The sequence below is a fragment of the Enoplosus armatus genome, chromosome 8 (assembly GCF_043641665.1).
Source record: "Enoplosus armatus isolate fEnoArm2 chromosome 8, fEnoArm2.hap1, whole genome shotgun sequence".
Classification (NCBI taxonomy): Eukaryota; Metazoa; Chordata; class Actinopteri; order Centrarchiformes; family Enoplosidae; genus Enoplosus; species Enoplosus armatus.
The window spans coordinates 856,837-874,043 of record NC_092187.1 but is presented as its reverse complement, the minus strand read 5'-3'; the positions used below and the strand labels follow the sequence as shown (position 1 = coordinate 874,043).

At 41.4% G+C, this 17,207-nt stretch overlaps 1 protein-coding gene across 1 annotated transcript; it reads left to right on the top strand.

Annotated features, from left to right (window-relative positions):
* The first annotated feature begins 8,492 nt into the window (after positions 1–8,492).
* LOC139288610 (mitogen-activated protein kinase 14A) lies at positions 8,493–15,733 on the top strand. The gene is made up of 12 exons (XM_070909937.1): positions 8,493–8,698; positions 9,736–9,865; positions 10,492–10,550; positions 10,826–10,937; positions 12,269–12,298; positions 12,974–13,021; positions 13,251–13,365; positions 13,491–13,562; positions 13,992–14,071; positions 14,230–14,308; positions 14,591–14,764; positions 14,942–15,733. The coding sequence occupies exons 1-12, from the start codon at positions 8,565–8,567 to the stop codon at positions 15,001–15,003; spliced, it is 1,095 nt and encodes a 364-aa protein (XP_070766038.1). The 5' UTR covers positions 8,493–8,564; the 3' UTR covers positions 15,004–15,733.
* Positions 15,734–17,207: the final 1,474 nt, after the last annotated feature.

Sequence of the window (17,207 nt, the reverse complement as noted above, 5' to 3'; positions counted from 1 at the left end):
AATTTCCAAAGTGAAACCCAGAGCCCAAAGTGAAGCCTTCAAATAGCTTCTTTTGTCCAACCAACAGTCCAAAACACAAAGACTTTACTATCATAAACAGCAAAGAAAGGCAGCACAGCCTCACATTTAAGAAGCTGGGACCAGCAAACGTTTTGCATTCTTGCTTGAAAAATGACTGAAACGATTTTTATCGACTATCAAAATAGCTGGCTATCGAATAATCGATTAATCAAGTACACTGCAGTTCTAGTTGGGAGGCATAACTGGGTAGACCGGACGACAGTATACTCCTCCGGCTTTTCAGCTTCATGTGCACCTGTGAGGGACAAGCAATGTGGGAGCTCATACAGCATCTTGTAAAAGTTTCCACAAGTTTCCACAATACTTAAGTAAATAAGTAAACTTACTGTTGTACCTAATCTTGAACCTGTAACAGTCTCCTCTTACAGGGAAGAGTACTGGACTGAAAAGTTGTAACCACAGAAGCCAATGACAGATCTTCAACTTTACATATTATGGATTTAAAAGAACTACCTGGAAGAGACCTTCATTATGTTACTTTAAACTACTATAACTTACTTTATAAAATAGCAGATACAGTATATTTCAGAAACCTTTGCAGAAGCATCCCAAAACACCAAATCTGCCTGAACTTGGCGACGCTCGTCTTAGACATCATATTGCTGCTCTCAGTACCGTCAATATGTGATAGAAGCACAAAGAGGAGAATCACTTCCCCAGTCTAATGTCAGACAAAAAGTCGAATGGAATGGTACCCTTTGGAGTACAGAAGCTCCTTGCAGGGACTGAATGTTTGTAGCCCTACCATTTATGACTTCAAAAATACAACCACATACCCCAAGTGAACAAAGTGTACCTTTAAACACGTTAAGCAAATAGACATATTCCCCTGCACTGCCGTCGTTGTTGTTGCTGCTACAGGTAAGTTAATTCCTGGGCCTTGGGATGAAGTCGACAGGGTAGACAGACCAACCGGAACAAGTCACTCAGCAGTCGCTCAACAGCTTCCCACGTGAACACAGACAAATGTGTCTCATGGGGTCAAGCCAGAAGCAACGCTGCTGAGGAATAAACCCTGATCTGTGATGTGGTGGGTGTCTGGGTGTCTCCATTGATGTGCTGCCTTAACTGACTTTAGTAACCGTACCATTAGCTCAGGCCGACTTCGTACAAATTCTACTTCTGTTTTGTATGCTTACGGTGGATCCAAAGATATGCGTCTGGTCTGGTGAGGGCCCATTACGCGTCATGATACATCATTGGATGCTTTTCATGACAAAAGTCTACTCATACCTCTGTTTTAGAGTGTGTATGGTTAATAGGATGAGAGCATCGAGGGGATTTCAATTTAAGTACATTGGATAGACGCTGGCTGCTAATGAAAAGAAGTATTTGTTAGGCCGCTAATCCGTCAGCCAAACTCCCCTCGAGGGCTTATTGAGGCCTGGGATCCAATCTACCCAGCAGATAGTGAGCATATCTGAACCAGGGTAAACCATTTGTGAAGCACTTCCACTATACTTGTAAAATGATAAAGAAGTGGCTTGAAGTGGAGGAAGAGGAAAATATGGGTTCAGGATTTGCACAATTCCTTATCTTCTCAGGGATGCCTGTGGCCACAGTGGTGCCCCAGCAAGTGTTCTCTGCAGAATCTCCACTCCCACACCCCATTACAGCACAAACACAGTCCACACACACACACACACATAGAAGAATGTACCATGGGGGACCACCAGCTGTTGCAGTGACCGATATGGGGAACGCCCAAAATACTTCTATCATCAAAATCTGGCTTGCACATTCCTCTCTCTCTCTCTCTCTCATACACTTACACACCTAAGATCAACATGGTCAGGCTCTTGACACTCCAGGATTCCTTCCAAGATGCCTTCCTGACGCTTATAGGAGTTAAGCTAATAATTGCAATGAAATCATACCAGACTCGTCCAACAAGTCCCCAACACAGTCATTCATTAACAAGACCTGACAGTACACCATCCAGCTGACTAAATTCTTGTTGGACAAAAGTGCAAAAAATAAATCTAACACACCTACTACGGTATGTGACAGTATGAACAGATGAGAAAGCCTGCTGAGGAGGGTTCACTTGGCGTCTGATTTCAAAAAAGCATTAGCACGCCTCTCGCCTTTTTGGTTCCCACTCATTTCCAGTTATCACGCGGTTGAAAGGCAAACAACTTAACCTACAGTGTGCCTGACACTTGACACCTATAAATCATAATACCCGTCCTCGCTGCATACATGCCCAGCAGTCTTACTTTTAGTACTCATAGAATGGGCTGGAAAATGGTTGTTTCAGCTGCAGAGCCTCGCTTTTCAATGACCAGCTGCAGCTGAAGTGGCCTTCGACCCATTCCTCTGTGTGTGTCTGAGAGGTTTGAGGTCCGGATGGGAACCTAACCACTTCCTGTATGCCACCTAATGAGAATAATCACCCCCACAGTTTGATTTCAAAAGCTCTGCATGCAGGAATGGCAATTGTGCGGCAATATTCTTTTGGATTTTGAGGCAGAAAATCCCTGGTCATATGGAGCCTCGGAAATGACAAAATGTTGTAAAAGGTTACCAGAGACGTCAAAAATATGACTGAATAGATCAATAAATAATACTGTTAGTTAAATCATTACAATGGAGTGTATAATGAAATATAAAGCTTCATACCTTTCCTTTAACCTCCAATCAGTTGGAAAATCTACATAACAATTTCATTTAATTATAAAATAAAATGTATCTTATTTTAGTCTTCTATTTCTCTTTCATTAGCTCATTATTTTCCTGCTCCTTAGAGTTTCTATTTGTTTTGGCATTGGCACACATTTAATAATCTATTTCCTATTTTCCCCAAGCAACATTTCTTATTTTCCTCATCACATTTTCTGAACACCTATATGATAATGAGATGGGTGTGCCAATGTATGTCCAGAGAGCAGTGAGTGCTCCAGGGGGTGTGTGTTAATCATCTGTACACTGTACTGCATACTACCGTAGCTTCACTGTATAAACATTTGTAACAGGTCCAAGTATTATAGCCAACAACTTAATGCTAAAACAGTTAGCTCTGTAACTTTTCTGTTCAGTTTCTTCTGACATTATGAGAAAGGAGAAATAAAATCACACACATCTACAAAATGTAAAAGACCACACCATTAAGACTTATTTCCATTGTGGTCCTTCATAAAGACAAGAGACTTGAAGATAATGCTATGAAGACAGAAGCTGAGTTTTATGGTGAAAGTAATTCCATTTTACCAGTTGGCAAATAAATAAGTATATAATATCAACCAACAGTATCAATTATTGGTGTATTTTTGACAGTTTTGGGCTGCACACGCAAATGAATTTCGACTGAGGCCTGTGAACAATGTTTTTGTTTTACATGCTACAGTCTCTGACAATACCACACCATAACCACGCACGTCTCATTCATCCCCCACAGTCAAGTGCGGGTAATGTGATATTGTGCTTCTGGAACAGACCCTTAGCCAGCAGATGGCCAGCTATTCAAAACTGTCTGGATGCTGGGACCCAGAGAAAAGAGGACGTTGAGGTTCAGGGTTGGGCTATACAACCACAAGAATCTTCACAAACGTTGTATATGAAATGTGCTCTTAAAACATTTGACACTGTTCTTACACATTTGCGAGGATACTTGGAGGTTTGGAGGGAAAATTACACGTGGAGAGGCTTTGATTTTGGTCAATTTCTAAGATGTTTCTTGTTTTGCAAGATTAAATTCAACAGCTGTTTTCAAAAAGGGGGAACCAGTTGCTTAACTAAACTCTATCTTCCTTTGTTTTAGCCATTTTAACACAATCATGAACACACTGAAGAGCTCTCTGACTTCAGGCTCATCAGGTGCAGCACGCAGATGGAGGGGGATCCTCTGAAAACCAAGCCTCACCACGTTTCCGAATAGCTGCAATCATAGCACATGGCTGTCTCTAAACACACACACACACACACTCCCTCTATGACAGAAGCATTTTCATCTGTTCTCTGCAAAGTCTGGGGAGAGGCGAAAACTGGCTGTGGCGCTTCGCCTTGATTGATGTTGTAAATAAAGAAAGAGAGCCAACTTCATCAGTTCATACGGTCTGATAAAGCAGTTTCGTTCCTCCTAGTATTCCACCACAGGCAGCGGTAAACAAACATTGTCCATGATCATCACTCATCCCTTGCCAAGTTCAGTGGACACTGTCAAAGCGGATCGCTTCTGTTTTCCAAATGAGGCAATAAACGGGCAGCTGTGAATGTCCGGCAGAATGCTAGCAGGTGAGCAAGGCATTTGACATTTGGCTCACACAGCTCACACACATTCCTACATCAGCTGACAAAAGAGTGTGTGCTCATGGTGTGTGTGTGTGTGTGTGTGTGTGTGTGTGTGTGTGTGTGTGTGTGTGACCTGAAGCCCAGTGCTCACCACAGTCTGCAGCTACTGGATATCCACTGTAGTGAGCCCTCTAGTCTGAGTGTGTGTGTGTGTGTGTGTGTGTGTGTGTGTGTGTGTGTGACCTGAAGCCCAGTGCTCACCACAGTCTGCAGCTACTGGATATCCACTGTAGTGAGCCCTCTAGTCTGAGTGTGTGCTTGTGTGTGTGTGTGTGTGTGTGTTTTGTACACTGCCATGTAGGATATTATGCATTACACTGATAAAACCTGTTATTCAAACAGACTATAATAAATATCCAAGGCACATCACTGATCCAGCTGTTTGGATGTAGAAACAAAGCACTGAGCAGAACTTAGCCTCCATTTCAGACTAATAAAACACACACTTAAGATATGAATTGCATTGTGACTTATGAATGTAACAACATGCATGGTGCTAGCAAGTGTCGAGCTGACCAGGCCAATCTTAGGGTCTGATACTTTTAAGAAAAGTTGCCATTGGGCGCCTGGTGTATTTATTTTTTATTTCATTTCCACAAACGATGGCCTTGAACGTACCTGTTCGGTCAGTGGAGCGGGTGAATCAGCCGTCCATGTCGGCGAGAGAAACAGAGCCTCGCATCCGCGCGGACAGGCAGAAAGTACGTGATGAGGTCCGGTCTCTACTTCACGGTGCTGTGAAGTTCTCCCACCCCCCCCCACCCCCCAACTCCCTCAATAACCGCGCAAATGCTGGGGAAACTGACTGCTCTCACTCCGTGTCCCGAACGCGTGAGCGTGGGTGTGTCGTCCTCGGAGGCAGGTCTCTGTTGTTCGGTCGGTCCGCAGCGCGCGCGCTCAGGACAGGCAGGTATCCACAACTACAGTGAGAGCGGCGGAGTGAGCGGACAGCCGAGGCAAGACACGCGCAGCCAGACAGGAAGCGGCCCGGAACCGTGATGGCCGCGCCTTCAAAATAAAGTCCTCAAATCTGAGCTCTATATATTTAAATCTATATATAAGAAATTAAGGTGCAACAGTTAAGTAAAGTCCAAGAACCTGTAAATTAAAAGTCAATTTCAATTTTCAATTCAATTCAATTTTATTTGTATAGCGCCAAATCACAACAAAAGTCATCTCATGACACTTTACAAAATAGAGCAGGTCTAGACCGCCTCTTTATGATGTTATTACAGAGACCCAACAGTTCCCACCATGAGCAAGCATCCTTTTAAGAGGCAGAAACCTCGAGCAGAACCAGACTCCAGGTGTGTGTGTGGGGGGGGGGGGGGGGGGGGGGGGGCGTAGAGACACAGGCAGACAGACAGGCAGAGATGTATGGCAGCACTAGCAGTAGCCATAGCAGCTATAATTATAATAATAATGGAAATATGACTGATAATAGTAGTTACATCTGTAGTAATAGCTGAGATTAATACACACATATTCAATGTTATGCTATTTTATACCTCTTTGCAACATACGCGAGGTACATTTTTTTTATTATTATTCTGAAATGGACCATTCTGCATAAAGAGTACCCTCACTTTGGTACCAATACTTAAGTACTTTTTTTTTTACTTTTTATACTAGGCTATACTTTTGCGTTTGAATGCTTGTTGCTATAATTAATCCCCTCTCTCTCTCACACACACATTTCCTGTCTCTCTCTCCAGCTGTCGCTATACAATGATGGTAAAAATGCCCAAAAGTAATCTTTTTTTTTTAAAAGAATTGAAAGTATTTATACACTGTGGTGTTGTTATTCTTACTAACAAACAAAAAAAATACTCTTAAGACTCACAAAAAAAGTATCAAAATAGTCCCCAACACTGAGAGAAGACAGGTAAGTTTGGGTTGTTTTAGCATTTCCCTGTGTCTCTGTCGTCATTCATTTCTATCTTCACTTTTGTGCCTTCATGACTCAAAAAGCGCGCCGACATGAAGGTTTTATTTTGGAAAATACTACCACGACATGTTGCTGTGCCTCTGCGGGCTTGACACTGAAGCTTCAGTTTGCCAGTGGCACTCTTGATTCATGAATGTAATGATAGAAACATGAATGTCATTAAATATTAGACAATTATTGCATTAGATTGCACGTTTAAAGTTCATACAGCTGATCATTACCGTTATGTTCTTCATTCTATCTATCTATCTATCTATCTATCTATCTATCTATCTATCATCAAGTAAGGTCTTTAGTTCTTTGACCTTAAAGCACCTCCCTGTGTTTGTCTGCCTCATTGACACCCGGTGTCGTGTAAGAAAGTAGACCAAGTAAACTAAAAAATACTGGATACGTTTCTCTCAGTTCCTTTAATGTTGAAGTCAGACTTAGAACATTGTTAGAAATGTAACCATGTTCTGCTTGGGTTCCTGGAGACCGTAGGCCCTCTTAAACAGCTCAAAAAAACATACATAACATTTTGTCATCACCTTGACACCACATGACTTCTCCTCACTTGCTTGTGAACATGATTTTGAACCAATGACGTTTCAGAGGTCCTCTACAGAAAACAACTTCTAGTTGTGGTCTCAGAGACCTTAGCGGTTAATAACAATGGATTTTCATATGTTCCATAACTGTGGGCGATAGTGTCAGTGCTTTTTATGCAGCACTATTCCTTCCAAATCCCAAATAAGTCTATTTGGATTTCTGATATTGGATTTATAACAGTTTGTTTATAAGATGTCTAACAGGGAGTTCAAGCTCTCTGAGGTATAATTGACCCAAAATATAGTAAGTAAAGCCACTATGTAGGATAATGTGTAATGTAAATTCCTGCTCATCTAATCTGATGCTACAAAAATCTGCCACAAACTGAAATATATTTAACATGTAGTCTACTTTCAGTGCTATTCCTCCATGAGCCAGTCACTCATCAGCAACAGTGGTGGAAAGCCAGATGAAACCAATCAGTCGGCTTACCTTCAAGCATGCCTTAAGGTACATAAGACCATGGATGACCTGCAGTTATCTGAAGTTAAACTCAGACTAAACTGACGTTAGTGTTCTTGGCCCTGAGCACCTCAGAAACACAGCATCTAAGGATATAGTGCCTGTAGATGCCATTGCCCTGGCCTCCAGCGCCACCGTGAGGAATCTCTGAGTTGTCCTTGATCAGGACATGTCCTTTAACTCTCACATGAAACAAACACCCACATAACATTGTAAAAATCAGGAAGATGCTGTCTCAAACAGATGCAGAAAAATTAGTCCATGCATTTGTCACGTCTAGGCTGGATTATTGCCATTCCTTATTATCAGGCTGTATGAGGACCCCCCCCCCCCACACCCCCACCCACCCCCACCGTGTAGGAGAGCCGTGCAAAAAGACAAAGCCCTGTCTGGAGCCGTTCTGTGCTACTGCAGAAACCCTCTGTAGATATGAAGGGCTCGTTCTAAGGTAACGGAAACACCATTGTTATTGTCAGGTAATTATACACTACCGGAAACATACTTATGAATATTATATTACATTTCTGCCAGCGGACCCCCACCCCCCAATTTCTGCACTGTGGTATTGCTACTTTCACTGAAGTGGGGCCTCCTCACTTCTTCCTTTTTAAGAAAACTTCATTAAATTTTTTAACAAAGCAAAGACACAGTAGAAACAGCCACACACATAAACACATAAAATATAACATACAGCCAAATATGACCAAACATACAGTACAAATCATGAAAAGGTGTTGCAGTTCTTTCTGTCAATGTCCAGGATGTTCCGTGGCAGGATGTGTTGTTTTTTTTGTCCAAGTTTACTCATTAGAAATATGACGTCAGTCCTTCATTTAGTAGCCTGAATGTGGTCATATATATATATATATATATATATATATATATATATATATATATATATCATAACATACGTCATCATACAGTCAATCGAATTCCCTTATTGTATTAGTTCCTATCATTTCAATATATTCTTGTCATCGACAGCTGATATATATAGAGATTTTTTTGACAGCTGATGTTGTTGCGGGAATGACACCCAGGTGACTGGGTTGTGGATAAACGGCGGGTGGGGGGGTCGGGGGGCGTTCCCTTGCGCTGCCTTTACCTCGCTGCTGCGTCTCACCTGTCAGGTTGAAAACCTTTTCACGTCTTGGAGGAAAAACCCGACTGGAAATTGAAATAAACCAGCGCCATGGAGCCTCCAGTGAAGGATTCCCCCGTCACATCGGGTTTTCACAGGCTGGAGGTCCAGAAGACGACGTGGGACGTCCCGGAGAGATACACGGCGCTGCGGTCGATCGGCTCCGGAGCTTACGGGACCGTTTGGTGAGTTCACCCGGGGAGAGTGCCGTAGAGTTTGGGTTAGATTTTTTGATAGTCCTATAATACATTTGAATCCTGACTTGTTGTCTGAGGACCGTAATTAAAATACTGGACATAAAAAGTGTCACTTAGGAAAATGAAAATAATAAAGAACATGAAGGTATTTAATAACCCCCCCCCCCCTTAATGATTATTAGGCTATAGCAGCAGGAACACTGGTAAACCTGATCAAACGTGTGATCATAGAGTGATGCTGCTCTGTAAATGGTCAAAGGTGCTCACCTTTGTTGTTCACTATCAATATTGAAAGGCTTGGCATCACAAATTACTAACTCTATAGGGCGTCTACATTGATGTAGGCCTCAAGGCTGCATTCCAATCCCGGACTATCTTGCATGCAGTCCAAGAGGCCTAGATTACTCTCTGACATCTGCTAACAGAAGCACTATTGTCCGCCTGAGGCAGGCCAGCAAGTCAATGCAGGTCCTCCAGTGCAACAAGAATCTCCTCTGCCAGCATAGAGAAACCCAGCCTGCAGGAATCCGAGATATCTCTGACTGACTTCCATTTAATGATACGCCACTGACAGACAAGATCCTAATGCTGAAATGATGTCTGGTCAGTGTATAACAGAGGGGACATTAGCCCTGAATACTTCACTAATTTGAATGATTTGTTTCAGATCTTACTTATAGGTTTCTCTCTTGAACAGATCCCTGAACAAATTGTTCTCAATGAACTGTAAAGTCTTGATGGGAAGCAAATAGAATGGAAGTTTATACATGGCTATGGGACAGTGATAGTCAATTAATCGATTAATCAACCATCATGATCAATTTTTTATGTCAATTATCAAGGAAAAAAACATTGTTTTATATAATTCTAAATGTCTTTGGGTTTCGGACCGTTATACTGTGACGAAAAAAGCAATCTGAAAACGTCACCGTGGGCTGTGGGAAATTGTGATTGGCCAATGAATCAAAAAATCTTGATCCTCCCGCTGCGTCATGTCCTTTTCACTGTGTTTTAATCCCACTTAGTTCTTCCATCGACCAGAAGACCAAGGAGAAGGTGGCCATCAAGAAGCTGTATCGCCCATTCCAGTCTCTCATCCACGCCAAACGGGCGTACAGGGAACTCCGGCTGCTCCGCCACATACAGCATGACAATGTAAGCACAAAAAGTGGGCACAGATGGATTTTTTTTTTTTATTGGGCACAATAATATGAAAAACGCCACTGATTTAATACAATCCAGTACAATGGCCTGCCAAAAGCAGCATTTTTTTGTTCAGTCTCCCTGTCATACAATGAGCTGTAATATCAGAGTATTTGCTCAGTCCTTATCCTTATTTGGAGGTTAAGCAAACTTTGTTGACCAGTCAACGAGAGCCCACAATCTCATCAATCCTCCCTGACCAGCTGGACGTGTTGTGTATTGTTGGAACCCGCAGGGTCCCGTGTTTTCCCTGAAAACCCTGAGGAGCTACAAACACTTACATAACCGCCTTTTACTCCGCTAATCTTTGGAAGGCACCAAATTCAAGGAGTTTGACTTGAAATATTCTTTTGCCGTACGGAGACAACAAAAGACTTAAGATCCATTGTGTATCTTGTGTGTTGTTTTTGTATTTAGAATAAATAGAGAAACAAACTCTAACAAAGAAAATCAAAGGACAGTGGATGCACGGTAGCTTTAAAAGCAACTTCTGGGAAATGCAGCACAGCAACAGCACCTGACCTGTACCTTAGAAACATTACTGTATGTTAATGTCTTCAATCTGTTTCCCCTTAAAGGTGATCTGCCTCCTTGACGTTTTCACACCTGACACCACGCCGGAAAAATTCCAAACCTTGTGAGTTGGGATACAGGAGCCACATTCTTCTGCGAGTTGTCGCAGCTTGTTGAGAGCCTGTGTGTGCACGTATGAAAAGTTCAAGCAAGGCTGTGTGAGAGCAAGCTTTTTCGTGGTTGTTTTGGTTGGTTTACGCAGTTGTATTTCCTCACTGGGCTCTTGCCACCTACAGTATTTAGGCCCATTTTATGTCCCTTACAAATTTGTTGATTTTGTCTATGATTTCCTTCTCTTTCACTGCTTGTCTCCCTCACTCTTCTCCCCTTTCTCTATAGTTATATGGTAATGCCATTTGTAGCCCAGGACCTGGGCAACATTATGAAGAGGCGGAGTTTAACCGATCGCATCATCACATACCTGTTCTACCAGCTTCTAAAGGGACTCAAGGTGAGTGTGTATTTATTTATTTACCTAAAATTTCAATTTCAATTCAATTCAATTGTATTTATATAGCAACAAGTTAACAAGTTATCTCATGTCACTTTCCATACAGAGCAGGTCTAGAGCGTTCTCTTTAAATACTATAAACAACGAAACTCCAGAAGTTGCAAAGAGCAGAGATGCAATCTTTGGGCCACAAAACTGAACACTTTGCTCTACACATTTGCACTTTGAGCTTCTTTCCATGAAAATAAGAAACAGAATTCTTTAAAACTTTTTTTTTTATTAATGCAACTATTTATCAATGCATTTTCCCTATAACATTTTCCATATCACAATTCATTCTTTGCCTGATACACTAAATATTGTGTGGGCCAAGGGCTTGTCTAAGCCCTTTTGGGGGCCGAAGTAAAATTTGTCAGCAACACAACAAGCTACCATGAAAGGCAAAAAAGGTAAAAAGTAAATAAATAAATAAAATAAATAAATAACATTAGATAATATTAATCAAAGCTCCTCTAATCGAAATGTTTATATTAACAGTGGACAGACAAACCCGACTCTACAGTTCCCCACAGCTTTGTAGAACTTTTTAGCATCTCTGATAAACCCACTGTACGCTACAGGTCAGCGACTACCTGGTCAACACAGTGGAGCATTCAGCAGCTAAGGAGACAGACAGACGAGCGTATTTACAGCTTGTTACAGCAAAATCAATGCAGATCTAAATAACTGTTTTAAGTATGTAAAATAAAATTCACTTCGGATATTTCACATATTTATTTATGCTATTTTGGGCTCTCTGGTGGCTTCTGTGGCTTGAGGACTTTGGGTGGCTCTTGGGCTGTGAGCAGTTCCTCGACCAGCTTTTGCCTGAGGCTGAATGTGTTTGGAAGCAAGAAATAGTTTGTGGTTGATCGGTGCTTTAGTTTTAAATCCGCCTCTGTGAATTAAGATTAACTGCATTGATTTAAATAAAACGTATCAACAGAACACTGAGGAATTTAATTATTCTGGTGACACACTGCAGAATACATCATTTTAGATATTCATTTGTTGTCAACGGAAGTACAAGGAAGCAGCTTGACCTCTCACCTTTTATCTCAGTCCGCTCTCCCTTTAAGTACACATATTCAGTATAATGCTTTCAGTTTAGGAACTACAAATGCCATGCACAGACAGTATGTGTCCTTTACACAATCCTCTGCGCTTTTTACAAGTCCACACAAGTCCACACCTTGCCATTTAGAGAGCCATGAGCACGAGGGTCTGCTAACTTGGTGTATGTGCAGCATGCCTCTGTATGCTTCTTAAATATATGTTCTCCTTCGTTACAGTATATTCATTCTGCAGGGATCATTCATCGGGTTGGTATTTTTTTTTTAATACACCACTTGCTGTAGCCCATGTGTCCCACTCGTAATAAATGTGTGTTTACTTGAGTTGGACATTTTGGGAAATACGCTTGTTTGCTGTCTTGCTCTACACTACACCATATGTCTACTTGTATATATTCTGTAATTACGTTACAGTTATGAGTCCCAGTTTCACTGCCTTACCGGGAGTTTGATGGAGATTTAATATTAAAGTTAATTAAATGAATTAAAAATCTGTGCGTTCGGGGCACAAACGAGCTCGGCGAGGGGTGCTGGAGGAGTGCCAATAGAGGAGAAATGTGTCTCCCATGAACTTGTCTTATGTTTCTACATGTTGTGCGTTCTCAGCTGGTTTACTAATGTTAGCCATCGTTAAGCCCACATTCAGGAATCACTTGGGTTTTGTTCAGAGTTAGGCTTTCTGCTTGTTAACCACAATGTTCACCACTGAATATGTGTTGAGTGGTTGTGGAGGCTTTGGAGTTCATATTTAGCGTACAGACATCAGAGTGATACGATTCTTTTCGTCTAACTCTCAGCAAAAAAAAGCAAATGAGCGTATTTCTCAAAATGTCCAAACTATTGTTTTAACTATTTCACAGTGTATTTAGTACAAGTCATAATAGGCTTTGTGCCATTAAGAAACCTCATGTGGTTTGATTTTAGGATCTAAAGCCCGGTAACCTTGCTGTGAACGAGAACTGTGAATTAAAGGTGAGTTGGAAAAAAAGGATCAAAACAAAAAAAGCTGCATACCCGATTGTTCAGCTTTACACATAAAAACATCTTGTAACTTACATTTTGCTTTTGAGACATTTAACTCACCCTTTTATCCATGACTTAATGTACAGTCAACAGAAGTGAACTGAAATACAGCAAATGCAACAAGAATTCAAAGCTAAACGGACATCTGAGTGGTGAACCTAACTGTAACTATTCTCAGATCCTGGATTTTGGCCTGGCAAGACAGACAGAGAGTGAAATGACTGGTTATGTCGTGACGCGCTGGTACAGAGCACCAGAGGTCATATTCAACTGGATGCACTACAGTCAGACAGGTAATAACGCGACCTTCCTTCAATACAAATAGTAATTTTCAGTTTGTTAAAAAATGGAAGAGATATATTGCAATATGCCATGTCAAAGTATTGCATTTTTATTATTAAAATTCTCTCCCCCACAGTGGATGTCTGGTCAGCCGCCTGTATCCTGGCTGAGATGATTACTGGCCAGGTGCTTTTCCCAGGACACGACAGTATCCTCACACATTCAGCCCGCTGCGTTGTAATAAAACCGTGTGTGCTCAAAAATCTCATGCCTTCCCATGCATTTTTAATGTTTGAAATATAGAACGTTTTGGTGCGGCATTGCAAGGCTTAAAGGAGTAAAGGAGTGCTACGGATTTTAACACACACACACAGGTCCGTTTACTCATCGCGAGAAGCACCACTCAGACTGTAAACAGCTGTATAATGTTTTGTGTAAGAAAATGACTTGATGATTTCATCATCAGGTTCATCTCAGCTCAGGCTTGGTAACTTGCATCACAAACAAGAGGTGTGGAGATAAAAAAAAAATGGGCATTTACCAGAAAAGGATGGCCAAATAAAATGATACTTCTTAATTCTGACCACTCTTTGTTAATTGATATGTCTCTTGCGAGTTGCTTAACCAGCCTGTTCAGGTATTGATCAGCTGAAGAAGATCCTCCGTCTGACAGGAACACCCGACTCCTCCCTGGTTCAGAAGATGCAGAGTAAAGATGTAAGTTTGGTCTCGTCATTCATGCTAAGAATTTAAGCCAACTTTCCAAATATCAGCGAAAAATTGCACGTTTTATTTTGCCCAGTTGTGTCATGTTCTTTTCTGCTTCCTGAACTCATGCTTTGGAATAAAATGTAAACATCTTAACTGTTTTCCAGGCGCAATCATATGTGCAAGGACTTCCTCCACAAAGGAAGAAAAACTTCAAGGAGGTGTTTCTGTCCATGGACGAAAATGGTGCTCTGAACTGCCTCTACTTGTTGACTTTTTACGGGAAAATATTTCAATTTAACTGCAAATCTCTTTGCATGTCTTTGCCACATTTTGTCTGCCAAGGTGTACCATCATGCCCCAAAAAGTCTTGCATATGATAAAGTGTACCCACCCCATAATTTTTCACTGCTATAAATTTATAACAAAGAGGAGATTTAACAGGAAACAAAGTCAAAAAGCCAGAGTAACAGTTGTTGAAAATGAAATCAAACATTGAAAATGTGTTTTCTGTCTCGATGCTTCCAGCCGTGGACCTGCTGGAGAAGATGTTACTGCTGGACCCAGAGACGAGGCTGACAGCTGAGCAGGGACTGTCGCATCCTTTCCTGGCTGACTATCATGACCCAGAGAGCGAGCCAGACTCTGAGCCTTATGACGACTCCTTCGAGAGCCTGGAGCTCGCCGTCGGGGAGTGGAAGAGTAAGTATGGCTGCGCAGAAGTGATTGTTAGAATGGGGAGTTTTACAATTGTGACAAAACTGAGAATAAATTATTTCAATTAATGTGTATATCCCAGTATATCAGAAATGACCAATACTTGGCGTGATTGGACACTTTATATTTTTAATACTGCTTTCCTTTTTTTTATCCAATCAGGTCTTATCCACATGGAGATCATGACCTTTGACCCTGACAACCCCAGTAAGACAGCCATGTAGGATGCAGTGATGTGTTGGCGCCTCCTGGTGTTTGTTTATATCCTCTATCAAGCTCAGAGAAACAAATACAAAAGACATCAAAATATTCCTGTCATTTTTTTATTTTTTTTTATGTATTGCAATTAAAAAGCAGGACAAAAGAAAACAGAGAGTCCAAGAGGTTATGTTAGCAATAATGTAATATTTAGACAACGATTGGAATGGAAATAGCAGCAGCAGTTGGCCAGCACCTCAAACTTTATCAAAAAATACCGAACTACCGAATTGAATGCTGTCTTCTCATTTGAAAAAAAGTACAAAAGGTCAAGGATAAACTTTCAGCCTCTACAAAATATTCATTTTATTGACCACTGCAAAGTAGATGGTAAAATAAATGTGTCAAAATATCAGTTGGGGAATTCATCTCCATAAATGTGGCTGAGATAGACAAGGACATGGACTCAAAGTGTGCTTGTGTGTGTGTGTGTGTGTGTGTGTGTGTGTTTGTGTGTGTGTGTGTGTGTGTCTCTTACTTGTACAGTATATACAAGTACATAGTAGAAAGATAATCCTAGCTTATAATACAAGGACAATTATTGTATATGTCTCATTTATATTCTTAAGATGTAAAGGGCACATAGTGCAATTTCCACTTTAGGACTCATTTGGAAAGATGCAGGGGAATATGTTCCATCATTTTTGCACATGAACCCACTCGTCGTTTTTCAAATAAAACATAGTCAAAAGAAAATGATGTTCATTTAATGTGTCAGAGAATTGTCGATCACTAGAGGGCAGCATTGTGTCATGTACTGTATATAGCAAAGGTTCTTTGAGGAGGAAGAAAGTGGGTTTGTAATGTTCCTGTTAGAAAAACTGGAAGAACAACAGTGTGTCTCTTAAGTATTTTAAACAATGGTGCAATGAAGATATGCAGAATGAAAGTATAAAAGTACTGTAGGATTTCAGAAATGAGCTTAATATTACTTGCTCTTGAATTTAGCATATTAGTGTGGTATTGTTTGATATTAGACATATTTCTTGTTGGTGGCTTTTCGGCTAAGTTTGCACCAACTAAGAGATGGCCTCATGGTGGCCAGCACCTGGCCTTCACGTACACGGCTTACATACCGGAATGACCACGTTATCCTCAGTGCACTAGTTTATTTCAGTCGTTCTCGGTTGCTTAATAAAACTGGGATCCACCGGAGCTCCTGGGCGGCATGGTGGTCCGGTGGTCAGAGCGTTCACCCCTGTTCACATGTCACACCTTGCATTCAGCTTGGTCGCCATTGGTGTGTGAGTGTGTGTGTGTGTGTGTGTGTGTGTGAGTGTGTGAATGAGACTATGTAAAGCGCTTTGGGGACCTTTGAGGTTGAAAAGCGCTATATAAGTGAAGTCTATTTACCATTACCATCGATTCACAGCTGACAGATATGTGCATGGTTATGAATTTGGAGAGGATGAAACCTCTGTGTCCCTGTGGAGCACGGATCAAAGAGGCCGAGGAGTCAAAAATGACGTGGAAAAATCTGATGCAGCACAAATAAAAATGTTTCTGAGTTTGGGTGAAATTCTTAATTGGTTCTTTGGTAAAGAAAGAACACCGTCAACGACAGTTCATGGGCATGGAAAGACCTGCACCTGAGAATAACATGAATTCAATTCAGTTTTATTCATACAGCGCCAAATCACAGTCATCTCATGACACTTTACAAATAGAGCAGGTCTAGACCGACTCTTTATAATGTTACTAAAAATAATAATTGTAGCGATGAGAGTCAAGCGGGCCCATGGCAGCAGCAGCCGGGCATACCAGGACCACGATCCACAGGAACCTGCGAGACGAGAAAGCACAGAGAAACTCCGGGGAAGATATAAAGTTAGTAACATGCACTGGTGGGACATGAATGTGTAAAGATGGAGAAGAAGAGGAGGAAAGCTCAGTGCATCATGGGAACTCCCCCAGCAGTCTAGGCCTATAGCAGCATAATTAGGGGGCTGGTCCAGGCAGGCCTGAGCGCAGTGCTCTAGTGGGGTAATAGGGTACTACGAGCTCTTTAAGATCTGATGGTGCCTGACCAGTAAGAGCCTTGTAGGTCAGGAGAAGGATTTTAAACTCTATCCTCTGTAACTTTGGTGTGCATGGACGATTCATCGTCAACGTGTACAAACTGAGATCGATCTGGTAAATGCGACTTGAACCAGCTCAGTGCGGTTCCTTT